The 19713-nt window shown below is 44.3% G+C and overlaps 1 protein-coding gene across 2 annotated transcripts in view; it reads left to right on the top strand.

The window, feature by feature from the left end:
- Positions 1–19713, top strand: part of LOC108624188 (uncharacterized) — a 59911-nt gene that overhangs the window by 21743 nt on the left and 18455 nt on the right. The window contains exons 2-3 of one of the 2 annotated variants that reach the window (XM_018023308.2): positions 5824–6127; positions 8284–8516. In XM_018023308.2, the coding sequence (XP_017878797.1) occupies positions 5824–6127; positions 8284–8516 (537 nt within the window). The remainder of the gene's footprint in view (positions 1–5823; positions 6128–8283; positions 8517–19713) is intronic. The other variant, XM_018023309.2, reaches the window with a different exon arrangement.

Consider the following 19713-nt stretch of genomic DNA (forward strand, 5'->3'; position numbering starts at 1 on the left):
TTTCTAAAGTGCATAAACTTTTGGGATTGACTGTATAGCCAATACATCCTTAATTTAAAATCGAACCCACAAAGAATTATTACTGATTTTCTCTCCCGAAATCCCAAAATTTAAATGCAAAACGTTTGATATAAAAACCCGAAGCGTGTTTCAACGAAAGACCGTTTTCTCAGATATTCAAATGGGCGAGCAGGTTGCAGGAACGTGTCTCCGTCCGGAGCACCGCGATTTGAATATCGGATTCGAAACCGAGTTACGTCACGCATTCGTGTCGCTCGCCGTGCCTAATTTTCATGCCCAGGGTCGTGGCCCGACACCGCGAGATAAGCGAACGTTTGTGCTCGTCGCACAAATTGGAGCGGACGCGGCCCGTGTAATCGATCCGTTTCGTAGCACGTGCCCCGACTGTCAACCGAGCCGTAACGAGGTGTTTGCGTTACCATCCGAAAATCGTTTACGTTAAGAGGCTACCATTTGCCCGGCTCGATTATATAAACACATCGGTTTCGATAAATCGTTCATCGTACGTGCTGAAAGGAAGAGGCGGAAGCGATTTCGATGCATCGACGGTTTCGCGAGAGAGCACTTCCATGTATTTTGGAGCTGCGCCAACTTCCGTCAGGAAGAAACTGTATTTGGGTTGCTAGACACGGTAAAAATATTCCAAAACGCTCGAAGCCTGTTATCATAAGTAATGGCGAGAATAAAACGCGAAAGAATGTCCAAATATTTGTCAGGGGATTTGAAAGCAGTGGCGCGGATAAAAAAGAGCGAAGAACGAACGTTCATTATAGAAAGGCATGATAGAGGAAATATCAATAAATCATTTCTGCTGACGACGATAAAACAGTTCTACATGCTACGAATACCGATCTAGCTATGATAACGAGGGATTCGTTCAGCTAATGATTCGACTATGACAGACAATTAAGCCTGTGACTCATGCAGCGGAGAACAATCGGTCGCCTCATCTTTTGTTGCTTACTACAAATCAATTGCTGTTAACAGACGGCGATAACATCGCCGACGATTAATAAGATCTACTATCAAACCAATAATTGCTAAGTTGTTAAGTAAGCTGACAGCTAGAGATACAATTTTCGTCTGAAACATTTTCCGCAAGCAGGAAGAAAAAAGATTTTGCAATAAACAATTTTATTTATTAATTGATTACTGACGTTAGCGAAAAGATTTTTATACANAAAAAATAGTGTACTTTTCTTCTAACTTCGATATTTAACGAGTTAAAAAGAGTATTTCGTTTGGCAGTCAAGGTGTTAATGACAAAACTTCGAATTGACTGAACACTTTTTCGAGTCATTAGCAGGCTCTCGCGACATCATCTCATGATTAAGGTGCCCGCGGTGTCTCGAACGGTCGTCATTCATATCGATTAGACCCGTGGGCGCGAGTCCGTTCCTAGAACGTTACAGCAGCGCACTATCAATGACGATCGCGGTCGGTCTACGACTTATGGTCTCCCATGTTCAATGCCAGCGACTAGCGGTGGCAGACAGCCTGGCTGCCGGGCGATCCCTTTCTCGGAACCGCGATTCGTATGGGGATCACACACCGAGTCCCCCGTTTCACCTTTTAACGCACACGCGTGTACGCCACCCTCCGCATTTTTTCTCGTTTCTCTTTCACCACTCTATATCGTCGGTATCTCTCTAGACGGTTAAAAATACTCGCGAGACGGACGGGAGGTTCACGGTTGGCTGCCACGGAAATCGACTCGCGAATATTTTATTCCGACCGACCGTGGCGGAACGGTTTTAAAAAGTTTATTAGCCGCGGGTCGGCCTTGATTCGCGCCGGATTCCAATTTCGATTGGGTATCCGCTGACGTCAAGCACGGTTATAAATCGGGAGAGCGGTTTTGCCAACAGCGATTCGACGCGAATGTCGCTTAAAAGACAACGTTTTGGCAGGGGCTTGGGCTAAATTGGAATCGCGACCACACCGCGATAGACCGGAGTTCCTGTTCGTTTTTGCAGGAACCGAAACGGTGCGGTGGCTAACGCGAAAACGCGTGACCCAGATTTCCATAATGCAAATGATAGGCTCCGCGGGAGATCTAACCGGACCACCGGACTAGGACTGCTGGGTGGTCCGGGCCCTGGATATTTAATAACAGGAGGTGCACAGGCCCAAGTGCGGCAATGATTCTTCGGGCAACGTAAGCTGCGTTTAAGGGCGCTTAAACTGTTTCTTCCCTGTCTTTTTGCGGCCAACCCTTGCGGCCCGGAGAGGTTTACACCTCCGTTCCGAAACAATTTGTTACCCTGTTCGTTGCCCGCTCAACTCCCAATACGTACAGTACTGTGTAAAAGTTTTCACCTGTTCATATTATTTTAATCGTACGATTATAATTTTAGATATTATTATTGTACAATTACATTAAATAAAAATAAATTGCTAATTATTATATTCATTATAACAGATAAAAAATCAGTACAAGTACTGCGTAAAAATTTATACTGTTAGTATTATTAGTTCTGCAAATATTTATTCACATTTCTAGATATTAGAAAAAATTCGTGTAAGACTTTTGCACAGTACTGTATTTCAGCTTGCCTCTGAATTTTTACTGCCAGTTGAGGTCGGATCCAGAGATAAAATCGGTTTACGCAGCTGTAAATTCCGCAGACATTTACGGTAAATTCATAGCCCTCGTTCAGAATAATTAACACGTACATAGTGTAACGACTGTGCGCTGTTCGATCCGCTTATCACAGTGAATACTGTGAAATACTGGTAGGAAAATCGTCCAGCTGTCGAGAGATCGGAACGAGCGTAGTAATTGTTTCGCGCAGTCGTGTCGTGACTTTTTACCCGGCGTAGGAGACACGCGTCCGATATTTTATAGCGGCGCGAAGACAATGCGCGATAATGCAGTTAACGACTCGCGCCCGCACCCAGCAACGCGCATACAAACGAGCCGGCGATCTCTCCGCACGATCTACAGAGAATTTTCCATTAAAACCATTTGCGAAATTTTCTATTTCACTGTTTTAACCGATCGTTAAATCAGAATTTCCCACGACCAATCGGAAAACAGAATATATATTCCCCGCCCTCGGGCGAAGTCGATTAATCATCCATGGACACTGGGAGAGTCATGTGTGGTCTAGTTTATGGCAGTAAAACCCAGCTACGAGCTGGTCGCCGACTATCTGGCGAACAACCATTTCAGCAGAACAATAGATAATTTCTCGTTCCAGTAAATAATGATAATAATTTTGGTAAAATATGACGTTGTTCCGTACGAAGTGTACTAAAGAGTCAAAGAATAAACAGCGTGTCGACGACTTTTTATCACCGATTTTCATGAGTAATGAATTGACCCTTGATGTTCAACGCGTCGTAAAACACGGATTCCCCGAAATTGATTCCGCTGTTTTATCTCCATCGTTTGTACCATATTGAATTTAATTGCTCATCGAGTGCGGACAGTAATCTAATCACAGGTTCGATTACTGGCGCACTTACTCATCCGTGGAACATAACAAAGTTCAGAACGAAGAAATACATACGCGAATTGAATAAAAAGAAGGGTCCAGTCGAACGGAACGCGTTGACCCCTAGATCTTCTCTAGTTTCGTAAAGAAACCGGTGGACGACTATAAAAAAGAAGAGTAGAAGGATACGCGCCGCCGTTCTGAGACGGTCGTATCTAAAGCGGAGATTCACAGAAACCGTTTTTAAATTCGGCCCAAGGCTGACCTCTCGCCGACCCTGATTCCTCCTGGGATCATTAACGATAGTGCACCACGCGTCGCATCGTTCAAATTTATTGGCAGCCTAATCCACTTTCTGCGATCGGAGATCAAAGAGAATGGAAGATTCCTCGTGGGTGAATCGCGATACGTGCCTCTATGTTTCACCCGACGAGCGAGCAAGCCTTTGAAACACTCTGAACCCGCAAAGCTTTTAATGTCGTTCGTTCATTCAATAAAATGATGAAACGCAATTGAGGAAGTAACGAAATTTGTCGTATCCCCATTATTTGGTCAATAGCAATTTGCCTTTTACGATGTAACACAGTTAGCTAAGGGGTTCTAATCTGATTTAGCCAGAGACCGTGCAAGCATAGCTTCTGAGCACTTTGGAATGAAACGTCGTTACCCGATCAAAGTGTTTTCCTAAACGAATTTCCCAGTCGCGAAAGGATGTTCGTTGAACGCAGAACTGTGACCCGATTGGAAGGAAGCTCGCTGCATAATTGCGGTGACAACATCGTTAGTCATTGGACTTTTGAAAAAACTGCTTGTGGAAATCAATCCTTCTCCCACATTCCATAGCTCCTCATTACACAATTAATTGATTACAAAACGAATCGACGCGTATCTCACGCTCTACAAGAATTTATTTCCCATTTAATCCCCTTCTCTTAAACGCTTCTATTTATAACATAATTCGAACGTGCACTATAGAAGATGTATAGAAAGTCACGGAGGTGAAACTCGTTTCCCAGCTCGTAGAGGAAAAAATAACGCATCTACAAGATCTGTACGTATAAAAGGAACTGCGAGTTGTTTGCAAAGGGGAAGGGTTAAGCTGAGTTACGCGTGTATCAGCGCCGCGGGACGATAAACGCGTTGCATAACGATACATCGGTTTTCGAGTAATTGGGCGCATTGTGCGCGCGTTCGGCGCCGGACAAGTTAATTCCTAACCGCCTTTTGTCTGTCCGCTGATAAATTATTTCGCGTTTTAGCCACGCAGTTCCGGGCCGCTATCAGATCCGCCGAGGGATAAGTGAAAACAGACGCAGTCGTTTCTTTGAGTACGTTTCCTATTCAATTACCCCTTTGATTGCAAGCGGAGATTTAAAGCCGATGCACAGAAATTCTCACGACTTTACCTCATTTATAAAAAAGACTATAAACGTATAATAACATGCGAGGACACTAAAAGTGATAAGATTTCATTCTTACTCTAAATAAAAATCCATTCGTCGCTAGTGTTAAACTCTTGGAAAAAAGATTGAAGGAGCGAATCGTTGAAATCTGTCTGGTGCATTTTCTTTCGCGTCACTGCGGGTTGAAGTGCGGGCCTGAAAAAGCGCGTCTGAATGCGATATAAAACGAAAGGCACGCGAAAAAGAAACGGCAGACGGGCCACCAGTGCTGCTCGAGTGTCCATCGACGCAGCTGGCAGCCACGCGAAGCGTCGACGAGCGATAGCGATCCGATTAATATCGGCCCGCGAATTCTATGATACCGTATCGAAATATTATCAGGAATATTCTATCGAAAAATATCTATCAGAACTATTAGATGAACGGCGATGATTCGACATATTTGTATCCGTTTTAAAAAATCATACGAATTTACTCTATGAAAATTCTCTGTAGATTTGCATACACGGTCGCAGCAATTGTTTCTGTTAAGCGGCTCGAGATCAAAGGGCCCAGATGTCGCGACTGCGATTAAACTAGGCCTCCGCGTGTCGAGATGAGATGCAAATTCGTTTATTAACCTTATCTACGGGAGAAAATCTAGGGTAGGCCCACCCGCGACAGAAAAAAAATCACGAACACGGGAGATTTACGTTTTTTTTCAGCTTGTTCCTGGCACACAGGGAGCTCTATCGCGGCGGGGAATCTTTTCAGATAATTATTAGGCCGTCCCATAAATTCTGATTATTTTATTGATATTTCCAACCTGCTCTGTCTTCTACTGATTACCTACTCTCGTACGTGCTTGCTGTTCTTATCGCAACGCTCGCCGGATTATTTATGAAACGCGTCGTAAACCTTGCGAATGAAACTTGTGAAACAATTTTAGATAGAAAATTAAGATTCGTTTGTTGGTTTAGGATTTCGAAGACGAGGATGAAGAGGAGACTCCGGCGACCACGATGACCTCGAGCACTACTACCACTACTTCTACCACGACGACCACGACTACCACGCCGAAACCTGCGGTCACGCAGAATTACGACTATCGGGATCCGAGGGCTTACGAGGGTGGAACTGGGCCGCAGTACAACGGGTACCAGTCGAAAAACGAGTACCCGCCGATGTCGGCGCACAGCGTTCACAAGTGGCAGTCTCTGGGCACTCGAGAGAGCGTCAAAGAAACCAGAAGCAACATGCAGCAGTACAATAAGAACGGCAAGTGTAAGTTCGCTACGCGCTCGCGAGTCTTCGCAAAAAATAATCCTGATGAAAAACATCGAACTGCACCGTAATCGATTTATGCAAATATTTCCGAGGCACCCTCGATACACCTGTGGTCCTTTTTCCTGCCTCTAAGAACTCTATATCGTTATTAATCGCTATTAAATCGACGACGGTGGTCTCGTACCAATTATTAAACATCGACAAGAGAAAATAGACATGTCCCTAAGTACATCCCGTTAGAAATTAATAAGCGAAAACCGTAACGTATAAAACTTAGTCACCATCAAAGTAGCCAATCATGTCATTAAAATTAATTGGTCCGAAGATGAAATTAGATTCTTTTTTCACCGTTTCGATCTGTCCACTCGATCGTAATTGGACAGTTTCGTTAACGAAGGAAAATAAATACCAGGCGAAAAATCCTGGACAATCAGATCTAATCCCTTTCTCTTCTAATACATTCTGGAATACGTTTGAATACGGGATGTTCAGCGAGCGAACGTACGTACTTCAGCTTCCCTGACGGTCGTGCCTCTATTGTGAACGTGCCGATATGATCTCGTGTCAGTGCGGCCGCGCCAAGAGTAACGCCTACGTTCGGAATTAGCATACACGGCCGAGATCGCCGGCGAAGATCGAGGCCCAGAAAATAATACCGCAAGGAACGTTCCCAAAACTGTTTCGTATTCACACTTCCGCGCCACGCGTCACCGTTCCCAATTACAATCGTCCCGATCCGTGAATCAGCCCCCTCTTAAACGGCCCACGATTCCTTTGAGAGAACAGGCGGGCTCTTTTCGTGCATCGAGTGCAGCTTCCTCGAAACGTGGAGTGCTTGTAATTTCGCGAATCAAGAAGCTCTTCCCGTAATTATTCAACGGCTGTTTTATGTCTCTTGAGAGCGCATAGCTCTGGTTAATACTATTCGTGTAACTATCGTAGAAGATCAAACGATAGTTTAACGAACTGTAGACAATGTGCGCCAATACAACTCACTTGTCTCCGGGTTCACCGATCGCTGCAATAATTCTCGATTAAGCGAGGAGGTTCCGCGACGTCGAACTTGGCCCAATTAACCTCATCGACGCGATCCCGCGAACAACGCGATTATTCATAATCGTCTAGACTGAATATCAACCGGGAGCACGTTGCTACAGCGTTTCACTAAAAATACCTTAATAGCGAGCAGACTCGTGAATAGACTGCAACTTTGATGCACTTATAAGAAACGGGAAACATAAATTATGCACATAATCTATGAAATACCTAAAGCTAAGAATTACATAGTTAATCATTTTTTTAATAGATGCCATGAATGTTTTGTTCTGCATAAAAATCCGCCGTCTATCCATGAATCTCTGGACCGCAACGCAACCGTAAGTGCGACCTTCGAGATAGCTTCTTTATTTATGCGGCGATTAACAGACGTTTATATCTTAATATCGAATGAGGTAACGTCGAGGACGATTCAACGTGGCATTTCGATGTGCAGCCGTTCATCACCGAGAATTTATTGATTCCTAGGCACAATGTAGTTTCTCCCGTAGTCGTCCATACAAATTGCACCCGGCGATAGCCGCGGCATAATTATCGACGCTTCGCGAAACGCGTAGAAAGCGATTAGGTGTAACGCGTTGAATCAATAGAAAGCTCGCTTGACTTATGTCACAGTCGTTTCCAACATTCTTTACGTCAATATTAAATCCTCTCTATAAAAATTTAACCCCACGTCGCTTGATACTGGATGTAAGAATAATTAATACTATTATATCTGGGAATGTGGCTCGATCACACTAACTAAGCACCCAGTCAATCACCATGGTAATTCAAATCTCACCTACCAATTAGCGCACACCACGGATGTGCGGATCAATTATAGTCTTCTGTACATAGAAGACAAGGTCATGTTTCTCAAGATCAAGGCTCCTCAAGTCTCGTTTCCGATGCCATAGCACATCTGGAACTAATCCTAAGAAACCACGATCCCTAAAATACCTCATCGTTCTCAACCTCTCTATTCTCTCTACGTAACTTCATTTATAAAATCTCGATCTGAAACCTAACATTTTTCCCGTTAAACATTCTCAATTTTTTAACCTCATCTCACATTATATATCCTCGGATTATTTGTAATTTAATGGATCCTGTTTCAGCGGCGGAGATCCGAGAAGCGCTTCAGCACGCGATTAAAGTGTCGCGGGAGGGTAGCTGCCAGTGGCCGCGACCGAGAGTGATCCCGGTACGCGACGTCTACCCGAGCCCGTCCACCACCTACATTCCACACTGCGTGATCCTGCACAGGTGCTCGGACGACACCGGATGCTGCAGATCCGAAGCGCTCACGTGCGTCCCGAAGCACTCGCACCGCGTCGAGCTATCTTTTTACGTGAGTCAATCTTTATTCATTCCCCGCGCAAAATATCCGAATCTCTCGTTATAAATTCTACTAAATAAAATTATAGAAAAAAATGAGTGAGTAGAAACTGAGACCTTTCGATGATTCGACCAGAACATGATTTTTTTTTAATTACCATATTACTCTGCTATTTTATTTTATTATTATATAATTAATTTCAACCGATTGTACACGAAAGTGTATGAACCTATCTTTACGCGAATGACGTTCGTTGTCTCGTTACTTATCAGCAAACAAACCGTGCATTAGCTAGGCACACTAGGCATGCAAATCGACGTTTAGCTAGATTTCGAGACAAACGATCCCGCGAACGCAGGCTAGTAACAAGACAGATAAATCGCGCGGAACGATGGATGCTACGAGCCAACGAGGAAGACTTTATCGGCGAGGAGAAAGTACCATTAATCGTGCAAGTGTATTCGCGGGTGAATTTATTAGCGAGAAGTCGCGGAGTCATGATTTATGCGACGGACCGTTGCCGATATCGGAACCACCGATCTCTCAACGATTCCAGACTTTGTATATAAGAGTTTTCTGGCTCGTTGCGTACGCCCCGGTTAATGAACGGCGACGTTATCGGGTAACCGCGAATTCGATGACCGTTGAAACACGCCTCGCGAGTATGCGCGCGTTGCGGAGAAGTAAAAATGGTCCACGTAAATTTCTCTTTACCATTAACGTGACGGGAAACGAGTTGGAATGCCGACTGGGATTATTTTTCCCTGTCTGTCTATCGCTACGCAGCTACGCGAGCGCGTATGATCGGGTGTCAGAATTTATCGAGCTGTTTCGCTCCGCAGATCACTTTGTACTCGGTTACCAATCTGTCTCTCGAACGCAGGCCTCTTCAATTAAGCTTCTGATGATTTACTTCAGAGCTTGTACGGATAAAAATTATAATCATTATTGCCCGGGTTTAATGAATTATAAATAAGCGACCTAATATCGGGACCCTTCATAACCATAATTGGACGGACGACACGCGCCTTTCATGGTGGTCCACTATATTTATGCGCGAAATCAATCCCCGGCGAAATTGTCGGTTCTACCTGCACATTAGTCTCGATTGTCGTCGATGCGTGAACTTAAGCTCCCTTCACAATCTTCGAGTGACTTTACGAATCCGAGGAACGATCGACTTTATCGAAGGCGAGCCGCTCTCACGAAAAATATCGCCGACAAAGGGCCACTCACCGGACCTTCATTTCGCGAACCGGTAGTCGGAATTGTGCAACCGAGCGGTACATGCAGGAGGCTTAAGAGATGCTCTTGGGAACCCGATACTTTGCAACACCGATTACAGGCCCGCCGGTTACGCCTCTTAACCTTCCTGATCCAAGCTAACCCGATTTTCATTGCGGTTTCAAAATTTTCGTTACGTATTGTAGATTAAGAAATACGCAAATCGTTGTATCTACGCATAAGAAACATTAGGAGCCAGCGCAGGCGTGCAATCTGCATTAAGGATGTATTGGCAATACAGTCAATCCCAGAAATTTATGTACCTTAGAAAAACGCATTTCCGGTAATTAAAAATACTGCACTTTTCTTCTAATTTCGATATTTAATGAGTTACATATGATTATTTAGCATTTTATTGATGTTGACAAAATCCGACCATCCCACCGTCGAAACGGCGAACTTTTGGAAAAAAATTTCGTTTTTCCTCAATAACTCCTAAACCCTTGGAGATACGGAAAAATTGCATATGACCTTTCTTGTAGAGGATGACGAGATCTATAATTTCCATGTAAAAATTCTTCGCTAGCACTAATATTTAACGAGTTATTGACGAAAAACGAAAAAACAGTTTTTTGCAAATTACTCGTAAACTATTGAAGCTAGAGAAGAATTTTTACATGGAAATTGTAGATCTCGTCGTTCTCTACAAGAAAGATCTGATGCAATTTTTCCGTATGTCCAACGGTTTGGGAGTTATTGGCAAAAAACGAAAATTTGGAAGAAATTGAAGGGGTACCCCTTGGAAAAATCTCGGAAAAATCGAAAATTTTTTTTTGTTGTTTATTATTAGCAATGTTCTTCCGACATCTGATTTTTTTTTAAAAAATTCGTTTCTAAAGTGCATAAGCTTTTGGGATTGACTGTATAGCCAATGCATCCTTAAACAGCGTGTACAGCGAATCGTGCGTAACGCGTCGGATAGGTAATTAATATTAGTTTTTGCAGAGGCTGATCCGTGCAAGAGTATCTTAATTAATCGCTGGATCGAGCAACCCGGGCAAAACACCGTGGATGATTATAAATAGAAGAATTAATAACGATCCCTGATCCATGACTCAAACCACAGATTCTAACTATTATAAGTCAGACGATTAGTTTCGAGGAATCGAGGTTCCATTGAAGAAGTTCGATTGCGCAATCGAGTCCGCTTTCGCCATAGATTTTCATTGACGAGAGAGCCATTAAACTCCGCCAGTGATCTTAATGAATCAATTAATCCTGATGGATCTATCGCATTCCTACCAGATGCAATCCGCGCTTCGTGGATTAGATTGAACTACATTCCCTGATAATCTAACGCAATCGAAATTTCTACTACTTCTAGATAACCCGTTCCTCAATCAATTTAACCGGAAGGTTGTATGAGTTCTTAAATAAAAACAAGAAAACAAACATTGAAATATTAAACAATCTCTTGTTTAATATTTCCGTAGAGAGGAAACAAAAATGGGTGAAACATAAATTGCAATAAGCGGCCCGCGTAATTGCCGATGCAGAGGTGCAATAGCGCCGCGGGTGTAATTTGCATTTCGCCGCAATTACCGTTCGAGTCCTGCCGCGCAGTATTAGCATAAGTGTTGTGGGAATCGGTAGTAGGTTGTACAAACGATCGTATAAAATATTATCGAGCTTTCCGTAAAAAAAAAATCATCTCGAGCGACGTACATTAGAAATAATAATAAAATCAATCCTCTCATATAATAAGACACTAAATTATTAATCTCGAGTGAGAGAAATGTTTGAGAGACTTGAATTTTTTTAAAGTAGAGGATGAACGGCTGGACCTGTCTACGATATTTCGTCGTCGAATTTAGTACTTTACGATCCATATCGCGTATTTCTGTCCGCAGCGGGACTTAAAAGTGACGTGATAAACGAGCCAACGTTTCATAAGTCGCACGCGTAATCTTCGAGTGTCTCGCACAAAACGCGTGCAGCAGCGACGTTAAAGCGTCCCGTTTCTCCCTTGACGTCTGGCGAACTCGAACAGAGGGGCATTTACCGAGGAACAAACAAAAAGCTATGGATCCCACATCCAACTTTCCTATTTACGATCGCGTGATTATCATTTTGTAAAACGCGAAAACGTTAATTGCGCCTGCGGGCAACTGGTACGTACTTTCTAAATCGTTCTTTATCTCGGCGAGGATCGCCCGATATATATTGTACACCCACGCGAGAACCGCGGCCAATCAGCCGCGAGAACCGATTGTGATAAATGCGCGCCCGGATCCACTGGGGGTCACCGCTCTCGGGGAGAAGGCTATAAATTTAATGAGATACATTCCGTATCTCCGTTTTGTTAACACCGACGCCGACCCTGTGTCGTACCGCGGAATGCGAGCATTGCGCCCCTCGACCGAGCTTACATAACGTTATCAAGAGGTTACATCAATTATTATCAAAGAACACGAACAGAGATTATTATTAATGGGACAGGCTCTGCAAGATCGATGCATTTCGAACCATCTTAAAAATTCTATATTAAAGATGTTTGAGGCCTCTTTGAAAGACCCTGGCGAGACGACGTGCTCCAGTTATTGTCTATAATTATCGCGAGCAACCCCTTGCCACCTGGCAGATAGGGAGGCGCGCCTCTACCCCGTCGTGCCTGTCAAAACGATCATGAGCACGCGTAGCTTTTCCGGTCGCGGGCGTGAGTCAGTTTCACAGCCAAGCCGAAGTTGGCCGAGTATCAAATTCGCCTCGGTCGCGGATGTGCGGATTTCTTATTGGAAACCGGCCGCGCCGTGGTGCATACGTATGTATATGCGGATGCGACTCGTAGGCTCAAACACGAAACTTAGGGTTATATTAATACCGGGAGCCAGCGTGGCTTCCGCGATACCGAAATACGCTGATTTATAACCGCCCCCTGGTTTCCTCGGCTCTCGCCCCCGGGAATAACTGGGTTAACGTCTGTCGATCGTTAAAGGTTCCGAGAATCGTTGTTAACCCTTCGACTCTAAACTCGATTCTCAACAGTTCGAATAATTCCAGAATCTGTTAAATTATTTCTCCAAATCATTGACGATCATCGACACATTCATACTAAGCTCAAGCCTACCGATAGTTTTTATATACTAATGTGTTGTACATATTTACATTTCTTATATTTGCAATTTAGTACTGGCATTAGCATTTCGTTTTCTTTTTAGTTCTTAAAGAAGAATTTAGGAACAATCATGATAGATTTAGTGTTAATGTAGAATATGAATTTTTTCTGAACGAACTTTCTGAGAAACGCATCAAACATGAAACATCGTCTTCACTCGATTACAGTTCAAGGATCAGATAAATTTCCGAAGGTGTTAAAAGCACCCCATCGTCCTGGGAACTTTCTACGATTTCAACAGTTATTTACTCACTTTCCAAATATACGGTAGGCAAGGATAATGGGTTTTCCTTGGTTGACACGTGAAGAATCGTAGCCAGGGAACACGGCCCGCGATTTTCTATCCCGATTTCACCGCGAATCCCACTGCGAGAGAAAACGTTGCGTGTCGCGCGCACGTTTCCATTCTACTCCGCGATGACTGATGCCTGGATTTGTTAATCGCCGGGGAAATCGAACGGTGGATCTATCGAGCGGCTCAGCTTGATAAATATCAACATTTACTATGCTTAATGACCTTACAGAAATTTCTTAATGATTTTATAGAAATCTCCGTTTGTTTGGTAAATGTTGAAACTTTTGATCCTGCGATTATACAAAGTAAAACTAGGAACGAGATTTCTCAGAGGCTTCCTATCGTTATTTACAACCCGGTCCCATTAGCCCGAGAGCTTTAAAAGCGACGCTGCCTGTTGATAATTTAAGTGACGACTATTAACCCTATCTTGGCCTAATTCATTTTTATTTTATCCTGCCATGAGTGCATTTGAGAGACTGCGTGAGAGGATCCCAACGTTTCGAGTCTAATAATTATAATCGGTCGCGTAGCGTTCTATCAATGCACACGCGATTCGCCCAGAAGAAGGAACGAAGTCGCGGTGATTGCACGTTTGCCAGCATCCGGGAAGTTATTAACCGTGAAACGGAATCGCAGTTAACGATTTCGAAGGAAAGTTCGACGACGCGAGAGCAGCTGCACCAGATCCACCGGCAGCCTAATTATAATGCCGGTGAACAGCGGCCCACCACGAAAACCGTACCTCCTTCGTGGCTATTGTTTTATCCCTGGAACGAGCCTGCTTTCGCTTTTGGACATGAGAGATGACCCGGACGAATCGCTATAGGCGCTCATACAAAAACGAGCTTTCGCGATATGCTAAGAGGATCATTTTAAACTACAAATTTTAATCTTTGTCGAAGAGATGCAAAAATATTTATTAAGTCAATTTAGGAATTCGAATATTTATTTTTGATGGGACTTTTTTATCTAAACTCGGTAGAAACTATTTTCTAATGATAAAAAAAAGGACGTTACATTCCCGAGGAATGTGGTAGATGCCGATCGGAAGGACGAAAAGCCAGTTATCGGTTTTAACGGTTGGCTACCAGAATGAACGGTGAGCTTGTTGTTTCTGGGTAACGGTGGACCTCACGCAAGATTAACGACGCCCGCCCGGCGCGGTGCGTCGTGAATGGGGACTCGCGTCGCCGCAGACATGCCCGTCATTTTAATGGGACGCTGGCTCTTATTTCGGAATTACACCTGACCGAGGTCCTGACAGGTGGCGGCGAAAAAATCCCGTCCTGTCGCGTCTCCTTATCGCGTAAGCCTCTTACCCACGGGTTAAACTGTTTAAACCGCAAGAAATTAACGACCTCTCAAGTGATGTCCATTTCGTTTGTCCCGTACGCTTTCCCTCCGTCCAATAATTTCCATACCCAGATCAGAGATAAAAAAAAAAAGAATTTAACAATCCTGACTCTTATGCTGATTCAAAATCAATTCTTTTTTATTTTTTATTCGATGTTTCGTATTATTTGTGAATCAGCGCATAATGGAAACGGGCTGAGAGATTCGTTCGCACGCCTATTATATGTTATATATTAACAATGCGTCCGGTTCTAACAGCGTAATCCGAACCTCGGCGCGATCAGCTGAACAAACCACGGGAACCCCATACCGAAACCGCGCCGCGTTCCATTTGCCACAGCGGGGAGAGAGAACACGGACGAAAGGGTGCGGGCAACGCAAAAATCGTCCGTAAGGTGAAGCTGGAAAAAGGAAGATACCGAGTCACGACTTCCTTTTCCGGCGTGGGGGCCTCGCCTACTCGTGCTGACCCCGTGGGGTCAGCCTGTCAGCTATCGATAGTCCCGACTCGTACATGCCAGACGTGTTCCTCACATGCTAAGCACTGTGTTATTTCTATTTTCGTTCGAACACCGATAGATACTGGCGCATCACGACATGTACAAGTGCGTGGATATCGTACACTCTCGTAGAGTTATGTAAGTACTGTCTAAGCTGTGTCGTTTTCATCGTGGCTCCGGTCCCATCAGATACGACCCTTTCGCGCCAGTCAATGAAAACTGCTTACGACGGAGTGACGATAAGTTACGATCGAGGTACTCGCCGCGTTAACACGACGATCGACGTCCTCTAGGAACTGGCACCTAATCCGATCACCCGGACTATAAAATGATCTCTACGTACGCCCAGGATCCATTTGTCCGACTGCACGATGAAAATTCAAGATAACGAATGTGTTTTAACTGTTTAACGGGATATTGGTTTTAAGAGCGAGACTCGTTCCTCCAGTCGGAAGCACGACAGAGCCGATGACTAACGAATTCGATCGCTTAAATCAATGGTTCGGTTCACCCAGGGAGAAAATCCCCTTCCGCGAAGTTAATACTAGTTGCAAGTAGTGGCGAGCAACAGGAAGCACTGACGCGGATCTAAGGTTACATCTTTTCAGAGTGAATTTACGGGGGACGCTTTACGAATAAATTACTGTCCGCGGATTCCTCTGTTCTAATCGCATTACAAATTATATTACAGGCTATTACAACCGTGGAGTTAATGAGCGTATGGTCTGGCGGTCGCGTGAAATTTCAAGCGACAACCGATCACCAGGAGTTACCACCGCTCGTTTTCTGTGTCGCACGTATCTTGCTGTCTTTCCCCGCTCTTTTTTTTTTCTTCTTCTTCTTTCTCTGTACCATTTCGTAATAGACACTCGTGCCAAGCGGATTAGCATAAAACCGCTCGGCGATGCAATTTATTTGCAGCTCGTGCCACGTCCGCCGAGCGTTCTTTCTCGAATGGAGAATAAGAAAATCTGATATCGTGCATCAGTAAAAACAACAATTTTCCCGCAGTTCAAGCGACCACAAGAGCGCAACATAATTATTAACCGAACCAGTCAATTAATTCTGACCATCAAACTGATTTAACGCACGAAATTCTTATTTAAAATTGTTTCAAGACTGGATCAAAACTCTTTTTATCACAGCCTCCGTTCGGGTTTTACGCGTAAAGCGAGTTTTCGCTTGACGTTTATCTCCTACGAGTCGGTTTCGTGCGAAGCTCCGGTACAAGAAGTAATTACTTGCTGCGCGGAATGTAAAGTACTCCCGGGAGAAAATTTCAATACCGCCCGAGTACAAAGACCGCGTACTCGCTGCTGCCGTTTCCCGCAACGGAATCCCAATCAGAAACACGTTTCGATTAACTTAGCAAAAGAGAAAACACAACAGCAACTGAGAATTAAACTCCTCTAACAAATGTGTTTTAGGTAAACGTTTCGTTGATTATAGAAACACTTATCTAACGTTTGACAATCGAAATAATTTAATACATTACGCGCAGCATTTTAAAAATACGTCAGATCTGCAGTCTACTTACCATCGATTGAATCTCGTTATCGAAACCGTAGAAAAATCAGCTGTCTCTTGTAATCTCCCGGCGTACATCCCGTCTCGGACGTCCGACCACCTGCACAGATTGAACGTCCTATGTAGATACTCGTGTACCTCGTAATTTACCGCCGGTACCTCGGCAGCGGCTAGCGGTTCTCAACTCGCGACGGGGACCGGTTAAAACTGCGTAGGGAAACGCAGCCGATTGCGCGCACCCAAAATAGAGAAAACCCGAAGGGATCCTTCAAAGAGGTTTCTAAACTATCTGCATACAATGAGAGAAGCTGGCTGCGCGGGATGATAAATTTTCGAAGGTATTACCCGGAGGCGTTGTTTGAAACAGAAAAGGCGCGGCTTCATTCCAGACTTGCGCCTATATAATTCAACGAGAACTATGCTCGCAAAGCACTTCTGCTGGCTCGCGAAATCCTCGAATTGCCGGTAGCTTTTCAAGAGAGAAACTCGTGCTACGTATAAATTTCGCGCTTAGAGCAATCGGCGGAGAGTACATGCCGCGGTAGCGATAGCCGAGATCGTAAACCAAATTTCTCCGGAGAAAGCAGAAAGGGGTTAGACGTCAGCGAATTCCGCTTTATGATATGCAACGTGATTTACGAACTCGGTTAAATACGAGTGAAACAGGCCGGAGCTTAGGATTCGACGTTGAATTAATTTATATTCAAGGAAGCTCGCGTGTTGAAAATGGCAGCAGGATTAGAAGCTGGACTTGGTTTCCGTGTAATCGTAAGCCCCGTAACGAATATCGGGAGCGGAATAGTAAGAAGCGCACGTGGGGAGGCTTAGACAATGGCAAGAAGCTGGACCGCAGACGAAAACCGCAGAAGGTACAAGTTTCGTGGTAAACGGCTCACGTAACATCGCGTGCACGACGGTGTTAAGCTTCCCCTGGCTCAGCTCCTGTACACGACTCGCGGAACACGGAGGAGGAAACGTTTTAACGCCTATTCTTCTATAGGATGGCCCGTTCGTGATGGCTTCTTTCCGACGTACCGATCTCGATTGTCGCGTTTCCTCGTTACTAAACGAACGACGCGAGCGTGTTGCACGATGCCAATGTCCTCGGAACCAGATCCGAGATATGCAATTACCGTCTGACCAGCAGCCTGTCATAATTATTCAATTTACCGGAGAGGGCGGACAGCGAGATAACCACGAGGAATTTCTAAATCAAACGTCTACGACCAGTTAAGAATTCTAAGCCATCGACTTCGAACGTTCGCAGAATATTTTCCAACGAGCGTGTAACGATGTTGATTTAGAAAACTGCATCCCACAATTCGGATATTCGCTTAATTAGACGGTTAGGCCAGCGTCTATCCGCTCCCCAATTAGACTCTCGTTCCGCCTAATTGCTTCACGACTCGAGGTTTCTTAATCGGGCCCGATCCGGCCGTTAATAGACTCGCGGAAGTTCGTTTTCGTGAAAGGGGCTGAACGTCCAGGTAGGAAGCGTTCCGCTCTTTTTTATTCCAGTTTCACCCGCGTCTTTCGACACTGTCCAATTAAAAATCTCATTTATCTTTTTATCCCCCACGCGATATTAATTCACTTCCTCGACGCGAGCTCATGAATTTCTATTACCTACTCGTTTCGTTACTTATCCGCCGCGTCGCGCCGCGCTGTATCGGCTCTTTGTTGCGTCACTTTACTCTCCCGCCGCGATAATATCGGCGGCAATTAGTATTTCGCTTTGGATCAAATCGATCGTATCTACGTATTCCCGAGAGAGCGAAGTTACGACGCTGACTCTATTACAAGTACAAACGGTCTCGCGAGGCAAAGTTCGAGGAAGCAAAACGACGCGAATTTGTTCGTTATGCAAGACGCGGCGCCATGCAGATCAGTCGCGACGGAAGGTCGGCTAATTTATAGCGAGCTACACCGTAATATTATTCACTTGTCGCTGTATAATGTCGTCCGCATCTCCACGCCTCCCAGCACACCCTTTCGACTCTTGAACAGCATCAAACTTCCTGCTGATTCCCACAACGTGTTACTCTTGCTCATTCAATCTCTCCTATTTTCGATTTAATCGTACGCGTGAAACGTACAGCAAAGATTGCGAGGCTGGCTTATGTATCTACACTATCGCTCAAAAATATATAGACACTGGTTTGGCTGTAATAAAACAATGTAAAAGAAGTCAGGAAACCGATAATGAATTGTATTCAATTTCATATACTTTATACCAACATTTCAGTAAATATCTTATCAATTACAATAATCAAATCAATTTGATGGTACTAGGGTTATCAGCAGTACTCGTTACATTACATATTCATATGTAAAAAAGTTTAATACTAAACACTGTTTTACGATAATGATTCCGGTCATATACAACGAAAAATGGTACATGCCTACATATTTGTGAGCGACAGTGTATATCCAACTCGAGATGCCTGGCATTTTTGCTGTTCCGAAGGAGACCACGGCTCACCACGGTCGATCACCTGTTTCAGGTTCGTAAATTCCATTCCGCGACCCTTCGTGACGTTCTGCTCTCGCGACGCGCGCTACATCAAGATATACGCCGAGAACGAGCGCTCCGCGACTCGTCGGCTACATTGTCGTCGTTCCGGTCCGCTCTGTGCTCTATGCGTTGCATTATGCATCAGGGTTGATTCGGTGAATGAATAGAAGGGAGGGCGGATTTTCTGCGAGTAGGAAGAACGGCGCAAACCAAACCGATCCCTTTAATTGATTCGCCACAATGCCGAGCCGATCCGCATGCATAATGCATGAGTCGCTCGCGCAATTCGATAAATCAGGCTAACAGGAGTGTAAGTCTCTTTTTTATTTTTAATCTCGAAGTGGATCAAGGCGCGCTCAAGCGATCGTCCTCCGCGCGATCAATGAGGAATTAGCCGGCCTAATTGTCAGATGGATTACCTAACCGATCAAAAGTATTAAAGATATCTAACATTGTATTTATGCAAGCATCATACAAGTTTAATTGCCTGCCATTGCATTTTTACAATCTGTAATATGATTCTTAAGGACGTATTGGCTATACAGTCAATCTCAAAAGTTTATGTACCTTAGAAAAACGGATTTCCTATAATTAAAAAGAAATCAGACGTCGGAAGA

Source organism: Ceratina calcarata, unplaced genomic scaffold (genome assembly GCF_001652005.2).
Source record: "Ceratina calcarata isolate Rehan_Ccalc_2016 unplaced genomic scaffold, ASM165200v1 scaffold301.2, whole genome shotgun sequence".
In the NCBI taxonomy this organism is placed as follows: domain Eukaryota; kingdom Metazoa; phylum Arthropoda; class Insecta; order Hymenoptera; family Apidae; genus Ceratina; species Ceratina calcarata.